A 9,283-nucleotide genomic window follows, 5' to 3' on the forward strand; every position below is an offset into this window, starting at 1 on the left:
TTCATATGTTTATTGGTCATTTTTATTTTCTTGTGAAATTGTCAGCCCATAACGCTTTCATCATTTTTTTTTACTACTTCTTTGGCAATCCTTCTTTAAAATACTTTGCCTCATTTAAAATTTGTTTATCTCTGGACCCTGCCTCAACTAGAACTTAAATTAAAATGTCCTACTGATGTTCTACAGATTTCTAAAATTTCTAAAGTTCAAGCAAGTTGAACCTGTATACATCTGATTTTCTCTATAGAATAGACATTAAAAAATTTTACACCCTGATCTTTTCTCTTATGATGTTGGACAAAATCCCCTAACATGTTAGAGTTGTATTGTTACTGGAATCAGCTTACTGTCTACTACAGATCAATTTTTCCCTCTCTACTGAATCATTCCAGTCAGAAAAATTTAAAAACAAAAAAACTTTTTTTGGTCCAACTTTTCACTTCAGCTACTGCCCCATTTCTTGGTTACCCCATATCAGATCTTCTAGGGAAAAAAAAAAAAAAAGGATCTATATTTGCTGTCCTCACTACCTGTCATTGCTTCCCCAGAGCCTTTGCCCTGACTCTTCCCTGTGCCTGAAACATTTGCCCCAGATAGGGCTCCCACCTCCTCCACCTTTGAGTTATGGCTGATATTTTCTCAGTGAGCTCTATTTAAAGTTTCACCCCCAGCACTTCCCATCTCTATTACCCCATGTCTTAGTCATCTAATGCTGCTCTAACAGAAATACCACAAGTTGATGGCTTTGACAAAGAGAAGTTTATTCTCTCACAGTCGAGTAGGCCACAAGCCCAAATTCAGGGTGTCAGCTCCAGGGGAAGGCTTTCTCTCTCAGCTCTGGAGGAAGGTCCATGTTATCAATCTTCCCTTGATCTGGGAGCTTCTCTGCACAGGAACCTCGGGTCCAAAGGATGTGCTCTGCTCTTGGCACTGCTTTCTTGGTGGTATGAGGTTCCCATGTGTCTCTGCTCGCTTCTTTCTTTTATATCTCAAAAGAGATTGGCGTAAGACATTATCCAATCTCGTAGACATCATCAGCATAACTGCTGCTAATCTATATTATTACATCATAGTGATTGAGTTTACAACACATAAGGAAATCACATAAGATTACAGAATGGTACATCATACAATACTAGAAATCATGACCCAGCCAAGTTGACAGATATCTTTGGGGGACATGATTCAATCCATGATGCCCCACTTTATTATTTTTTTCTATAAAAACCCAATATGCTAGATGATTTACTTATTTATTATGTTTATGATATGTCTCTCCCCACTAGAATGCAAGCTCTAGGAAGGTAGGGATTTTGTTTGTTTTGTTCATTTCTGTATTCTCAGCATCTAGAATAGTGTTGATAACATTGTAGGCAATGAAATAAATATTTCATTGAAATAAATATTTGTTGAACAAATGAATGAATGAGTGAAGAGCATCACTTCTGTGAATAAACTTTCTGATTTGCTAAGTCACCATTCAGTATTTACATGGGGGACCAACAAGGCCAAAACCAAAATAACACCCCAGAGCAGCCAATTTCATAAAAAAGAGTAGCAGTACAGTAAATACTTTCTAAGCATAAGACTGGAATGATTTTAAATATTTCCAAATGCTCACTGAGCACTTTACAGAAAAGGGAAGTGTGTGGCTTTTCTAATCCTTTAATTTCCCCAGGGAGAGAAGAAAAAAAGCATGAGCATCTATGTGGGTTGAGAGATACCCTCACCACCACCTGGGAATGATAGATTTCTTTCATTGTAATAAAAGTATCTGTCTTGCATGGTGCCTCACACAGAGTAAATGCCCACTAAATAGTAACTGACTCACTGAATGCTATATATTGCCCATTTCGGTGAGTATTAAAGCAAAGGAGTAATCAAGAAAGAGATGGCAATCAAGCAGTGTACTAACAAGTATTTGAATAGACTTAGTATTTTCTGTCTGCTGCCTTTTGAAGTAGACTTTTCATTGAATCCGTGATTGGAAGTCCACTTGACATCTGAAAGATGTGCCTTCTTCTAGACAACGTGGTTGAGGTGGAGATAGGTGGGGGTCACTGTTTGAAGAGGCCAAAGAAAACTTATGGTTGTGACATTTCTGCAGAGCCCAACTTCAGAAGTTGGTGCATGATTGGAAGGATGTAAAAAATTCAGTGTAGAATTGCAGGCTTGAAAATGTATTGAAAACAGGAGTCAGAAAATCCTACTTCTAGCTTCAGTCTGTGAATCTGCTCAGGTTATCTTATGGTAGTTTTTGTATCATAAAATGAGGGTGTTAAGGCCTGTTTTACATATTTCTTTGGGTTATTTTCAGGATTAAAGGGGGATAGTGCGTGCGTGCACGCGCGCACGTGTGTGTGTGTGTGTGTGTGTGTGTGTGTGTGTGTGTGTGTGTGCATAGAATAGAACATAGGGCTATAATGCCAGATAATGGTGATTAATTGGGTGCTTTTCAAACTAATCCTTACAATAGGTGCACAGTGGCTTCCTAATCATTGTTAGAGCAAACAAGCCTCTACTTCTTTTTCAATGCAGTTTGACAACACTGGAACATTTCAAGTGATTCCAATTCCACCAGATGGGGACTATGATCCATTAGAAAGATTCTGCCAGTGTTCACTTTGCTATGGTAAGACTAATGAGAAGAATACTATTGTGCTGAAAAGCTTAAACGCCTTTTTGGTGAGTTATTGACTCTGGCTTTATCAAAGATTTATATTTTTAATTGTAGATTCCATTTTCGATTTTCTAGTTTCCCAATATCATATGTCAGGGTTTCAGTTTCCATAGGGTGTAGAGTTTCCTAAGAAATTAAAAGTTGGTTTAGAAGATTATTCCCATTGATATATCTTTTGGGGGGCCAATTTGGTGGTTTGTATCAAAAACCTCAAAAATTTTGAGACTATATTTTACATGAGTTTGGAAATGACTTGTAGACTTCAGGTATACATGGTACCTATATCTTCTTTCACCAGTGAAATTCCCAATTGTCTTCTAATGGCCACAGAAATATTGGAACATTGAAAACTTTTTATTAACTGAAATGTTGTGAGATTGAAGAGCTATTGATCAGATTATTAATTATTGGTAATTAGTCACTGAATAATCTGAAGATCTCAAACAACAGTGTTTTGTTGTGCCAACATTGAAACAATGAATCTCTCTGTGTGTTTTCAGATAAATGTTTTCCAGAGACTTGCATCAAAGAGATTTTTTTACCTGAAAATTCATACATGGATGTGGCCTTCCTCTTAGACAATTCTCAAAATATAGCAAATGATGAGTTTAAGGCCATGAAGGCATTGGTAAGCTCAATGCTTGACAACTTTGACATTGCTTCAGACCCTTCAGCTTCAGACTCTGGTGATAGGATTGCCTTGCTGAGCTATTCTCCTTGGGATAGAAGACAGAAGAGTACAGTGAAAACAGAGTTTGAGTTTACAAGTTATAACAACCGAATCCTAATGAAGAGGTACATCCAGGATTCCCTCCAACAGCTGCATGGAGAAGCCACCATTGGCCATGCCCTACTGTGGACCATGAAGAATCTCTTTCCAGGAACACCTAACCTAAGAAAATACAAGGTCATCTTTGTGGTCTCAGCTGGAAAAAATCTTGAGAGAAAGGAATTCTTGAAGAAGATGGCTCTGAGGGCCAAGTGTCAATGCTATATCATATCTGTGATTTCCCTCGGTTCTACACATAAGGACGACATGGAGGATTTAGCCAGCTACCCACTTGAACACCATCTGGTACAGCTTGGGAGGATTCATAAACCAGATCTGGATTATATTGTGAAGTTTATTAAGCCATTTGTATACTCAGTCAGACGTAAGTCATTTAGTTGTTCCTCTTTATTTAATAAGAAGATGATGTTTGTTAGTAGTGTTGATAACCTAATTTATCTTTGCATCTACAGCTAATCCAGATACATGACTTAGACGGTGAGATGAGGGTGGAGAATAGGACATATCTTGGATATACCCTGTTTTTACCTATGTTGGTCATAATGTGGTGAGACGTTTCCATGGTCGATTCCCTTAGCCAAAATCTCAGAACGAGAAAGCAGAGTGATTGGAGGTCTCCTGACCCACACTCTCTCAGCTTGAAGATATTCCAGCAGCTCTTAGACGATCTCCAGGATGAGCATTTAAATTTAAATAAAAGCTTTACCTGCTACACCGGGTTTGTTTCCAACCTTGACACACCTTGGAGACTTGTATGAGTGTGTAAAGACAACACAGTCCTGTGCTCCTCTGGGCATACAGATCACCTAGGATCTGATTAAAATGCAGGTCATGATTCAGGATGTCTGGAGTAGACCCTGGGATTCTGCATTTCTAGCAAGCTCCCCAGTTATGCCAATGCTGCTAGTTCATGGACCACACTTTGAGTAGTAAGGCTCTATGCCAGTGCGAAATAAAGCATCCTCCATGTATGGATGTCAGTCCACAAAATGTTTATTACTGGTCTGTGAAGAGAAAAGAAGAGAGATTGAAAGCAAGCATCTAGAAAATTTTAAAGCAATTTGATATTGCTGCAATATACAAGTACATGAGCAGTGCACTCTGCCTCATTGAACAGTGTATTGGCCAGAAATATCAGTCTGCAAAGGGTTAGAAATAAAAATACATTGCCTTTCACCACAAATGGTTTTTGAGAAATGCTCTTCTAGAACAGTGGTTCTCAACCAGGGGTGACTTTTCCCCGCAGGGGACATCTGGCAATGTCTGGAGGCATTTTGGTTGGATTGTCACAACTAGGAGATACTACTGGCATTGGATGGATGCTGCTACAATGAGCATGCCAGCCCCTCACCAGTCCAGATGTCAATAATGCTGAGGACGAGAAACTCTGCTCTAGAAGATCCCGCAGAATCAGAACTGAACCTTTCCAAGAATCTGACAGGTTTAGAGCTAGATTCTTCAGAAACCAATCCTACCACGCTAGAATGCAAAAGTTGTCCTGGTGTTCAAGGAATCCCCCAACATCACCACAATGAGAATATCTTGAGGGTTCACTCTTCATTGCAGAGTGAGTTCCACCTTTTCTTGTGACTCATATGCAATTGGAGAATCCAATAATTGCCCTCTTGGCAATGCTACTGTATTTCATTAAATCTAAGATGCCCTCAATTGTAAGATGCACCATTATTTTATGCACAAAGGAAGAAAAAAATGCCTTCAATGAATTTTGCTACAAACTTTTCTATTAGTGTTTTTATTTTATAGCAATTGATCTTTTTTAAACTTAGACTGAATATGTCATTTTTGTGCATACATAAAAAGGAAAATACATGTGAAATAGATTGAGACATTTCTAAAACAATTTTTTTTGTTTAGAATTTGACACTTGTGAACTACTTTTTGACTCAGAATCATCAATATCCACTTTTTTCTATGAAATATTGTTCTTTGTGTCATCAAGATGGCTACTGATGCAGCATTTTTAAGATTAAAAAATAACTCAAAGCTGGTGATGCTGGGCTCTTATGTGGTTTTGCAAATAAGTAGCACTAGCTTGCTTTTGACTCCCAACAGAAGATTGTTGCCAAACACATCTGAGTCACTGCCTTCCCACAACCACCTGCTTCATAGAGATCAAAAGACTTCCCTACTAATACTTCTGGGAATTTTTTCCAAATTGCCCACCCCAGTTTTACAAGTGTTGTTGCTGGCACTTCTGATGTTTCTGCATGCACAGGCAATGACAACTACATCAGAGTTCCTGCCTTACTAACAGCAAGTGTTGAATGCAATTGATTAGAAGTCATATTCTCATTTCAGAGACATAGGGAAAAGAAAAAATAATAGTAAATGCATCTTAAGTCAGAGAAATATGATAACTGTAAGACCACAGAATTTCTCTGAGATGTTTTCCTGAAGTCTTGAGTTGTTCAATGGCCAAAGGCCTCCTCTAACTAAAAACGGTTCATTTTCATTAAATGAGGAAAAAAATGATACACTTCTCAATACTCCACAGCTTACAGAACAACATCACGAGGGAATAAAATGGCATACTATTCAGACCTGTAAGCTGAAAATCTTTCTGTGATTCTTCTCCTCCTATGAAATCAGTGTTAATTGGTATAGAAGCACAAAAGAGCATGATATAATAAAACATTACTTTTTCTATGTTTGATCCAGTAGTAGCATAAGTTTGCATGCAAAAGCTTTAGAGAATCAGAATAAAATTTCCCTTCGATTATGTTGGTCTGAGCATATGAAATCATATGTCCCTGCATCATCATTAACCATTAAATGAACAATTTGAGGAGGTCTATTTCCTCTGTGACCCTGGTAATTTCTTTGTCTGCTAAAAAGCTCTAAAATCAAGTTTTGAGTGTTATTTCTAGTTGCTACCATTTGCTGTTTTCACATCAGCCAAATTATACTGAAATATTTTAGTGACAGTTGTTGCTTCTAAAAGGATTCCTGTCAGGGTTCTCTTTACCTAACAAGTACAATTTCCAGTTTAAAAATCTAATGATAACTTTGCTCTCTCAATAGGAGAATTTAATCAGTATCCACCACCAATGCTTGAGGACGCCTATAAACTCATCAATTCAGAAGGAAAGGATTTTCAAAATGGCCACCTCCAGTGAGTTGAAAAGCTCTTATATTTATATGTGACTGCTAATTGACGAGTGTATAACTGATGACAGGTTATCAGGTTGAGGAAGCTAACAAGGTCTCTAAAATAAAGGCTGCATTTTCCCTAGCAAAAGTTTCATATCAAGCAAGTTTTCTGACTTGATGTTTTTATAACATCATCTTAAGCTTTATTACAATTTTTCATTTAAATTCATGTTTTCCTCAGAAATTCTATATTCCTATTTATCCAAAAATAAAATTTAAAAAAAAAAAAAGGTAGCCATTCAGTCAATTCTAACTCATGCTGACCCCATGTGTGCCAAAGTAGAATTGTGCTCCATGAGGTTTTCAACGGCTGATTTTTTCAGAAGTAGATAGCCAGGCCTTTCTTCTGAGGTGCCTCTGGATGGGTTCAAACTGCCAACTTTTTGGTTAGTAGTCAAGTGCTTAACTGGTTGTACCACCCAGGGACTCCTACCCCAGAGTAGAACCCACGATTTAGCCTCATCTCACCTCAGCTTCATTTCCCATTTTTCAATGGATCCAGTAAGTCTGGTCTCAACAAGAGTTTGAAGTTCTGTTCCATGCTTTTCTTCCTTTTGATCAGGATCCATCTGTGTTGGGTCCTTGATCAAAACATTCAGTAACTGTAGCCAGGCACCATCCATTTCTTCTGGTCTCATGATAATGGAGATAGTAGTTTATGGAGGTAATTAAACCTGCAGTCCATTTCCTTCCTGATTCCTGGGTCTCCTTCTTCCTCTGCTGTTCCAGGCAAATAAAGAACAATTGTTGTATCTTGGGTGTCCACTCACAAGATTTTAAGACCCCAGGTGCTACTCACCGAACTAGGAGGTGGAACAGAAATTCTAAAAACGTTAGGCCAATTGACCGGATAGACCCGCAAAGCTATGACCGTAAACCTTCGAACCAAGAAAACTAACCCCATGAAGTGTTTTGTTGTACCTAAGTAGTATCAACAGGTGCAGACTTGTTTGTTTGTTTTGGCTGCTATTGTAGTAGAAAATTATATAAAACACTTTATTTGCCAATTTGCCCATCCCCTTTGTCTCTCCTGGTGTGCAGCTTAATGTAACAGACACATTAGTTTGATTGTGTAACCACTGCCCTTAGTTTATGCCAATTTTCCCATCACCACAGACAAAAATTCACTGCTTCCCAATGAGTGATATCCCCTTTTCTTCCCTGCACTCCCCATCCCTGTCCCGGGTAACTACCAGTAACAATTTGTCTTTATATAATTAACCATTCTTCTCATTTCTTGTAAGTGACATCATACACTATGTGTCCTTTTAAGATTGATTTATTTCACTCAGCATGTCTTCGAGGTTCATCCATGTTAAAGCATGTATCAGGACTTCATTTTTCTTTAAGGCTAAGTAGTATTCCATTGTATGTATGTACCACATTTGTTTATCCAGTCATCTGCCGATAGGCATTTGGGTTATTTCCACCTTTTTGCTAGGTGTACCTATGTCTGTTTGTGTCATTGCTTTTAGGCCCCTACCTAGGAGTGGAATTGCTGAGTCATACGGTAATTCTATTTTTAATTTTTCGAGAAATCACCATACTGTTTTCCACTATGATTATACCAGTTTACATTCCCAACAGCAGTGGATGTTCTTGTTGTTGTTGTTAGGTGCCATTGTGTCAGTTCCAACTCATAGCGGCCCTGTGTACAACAGAACAAAACACTGCCTGGTCCAGCATCATCCTCACAACCTTTGCTATGTTTGAGCCCATTGTTGCAGCCACTGTGTCAATCCATCTCCTTGGGAATCTTCCTCTTTTTCACTGACCTTTTACTTTACCAAGCATGATGTCCTTTTTCAGGGACTGGTTCCTCCTGATAACGTATGCAAAGTACGTGAGATGAAGTCTCAAGATCCTCACTTCTAAGGAGCATCTTGGCTGTATTTCTTCCAAGACAGATTTGTTCGTTCTTCTTGCAGTCCAAGGAAAATTCTGTATTCTTCTTATCTGTCAGTTTGTCATACTATGGTGGCTAGTGTGTTGCTGTGATGCTGGAAGATATGCTACCAGTAATTCAAATACCAGCAGGGTCACCCGTAGTGGATAGGTTTCAGTGGAGCTTGCAGACTAAGACAGACTAGTAAGAAGGACCTGGCGATCTACTTCTAAAAAAAATTGGCCAATGAAAACGTTATGAATAGCCACGGAATACTGTCTGATTTAGTGCCAGAAGATGAGTCCTTCACGTTGGAAGGCATTCAAATTATGACTGGGGAAGAGCTGCCTCCTCAAAGTAGAGTTGACCTTAATAATGTCGATGGAGTAAAGTTTTTGGGACCTTTATTTGCTGATGTGGCACAACTCAAAATGAGAAGCAGCAGCTTCAAATCCATCAATAATCAGAATGTGGAACGCACGAAGTATGAATCTAGGAAAATTGGAAGGTGTCCAAAATGAAATGCTTGAAGATTGATATCCTAGGCATTAGTGAGCTGAAATGGACTGGTACTGGTCATTTTGAATTGGACAATCATATCGTCCACTATGCCAGGAATGACAAAATTGAAGAGGAGCAGCATCACATTCATTGTTAAAAAGAACATTTCAAGATCTATCCTGAAGTACAACACTGTCAATGACAGGATAATATCCATACATCTACAAGGAAAACCAGTTAATGAAACTATTATTCA

General features: G+C 38.5%; 1 protein-coding gene across 1 annotated transcript in view; it reads left to right on the top strand.

Moving 5' to 3' along the window:
• Positions 1–9,283, top strand: part of LOC105756545 (collagen alpha-5(VI) chain) — a 111,931-nt gene that overhangs the window by 69,297 nt on the left and 33,351 nt on the right. The window contains 3 exon segments of the mRNA XM_023736027.1: positions 2,539–2,632; positions 3,181–3,834; positions 6,513–6,603. Of these exon segments, the coding sequence (XP_023591795.1) occupies positions 2,539–2,632; positions 3,181–3,834; positions 6,513–6,603 (839 nt within the window).

The sequence above is a fragment of the Trichechus manatus genome, unplaced genomic scaffold (genome assembly GCF_000243295.1).
Source record: "Trichechus manatus latirostris isolate Lorelei unplaced genomic scaffold, TriManLat1.0 scaffold00084, whole genome shotgun sequence".
Lineage (NCBI taxonomy): Eukaryota > Metazoa > Chordata > Mammalia > Sirenia > Trichechidae > Trichechus > Trichechus manatus.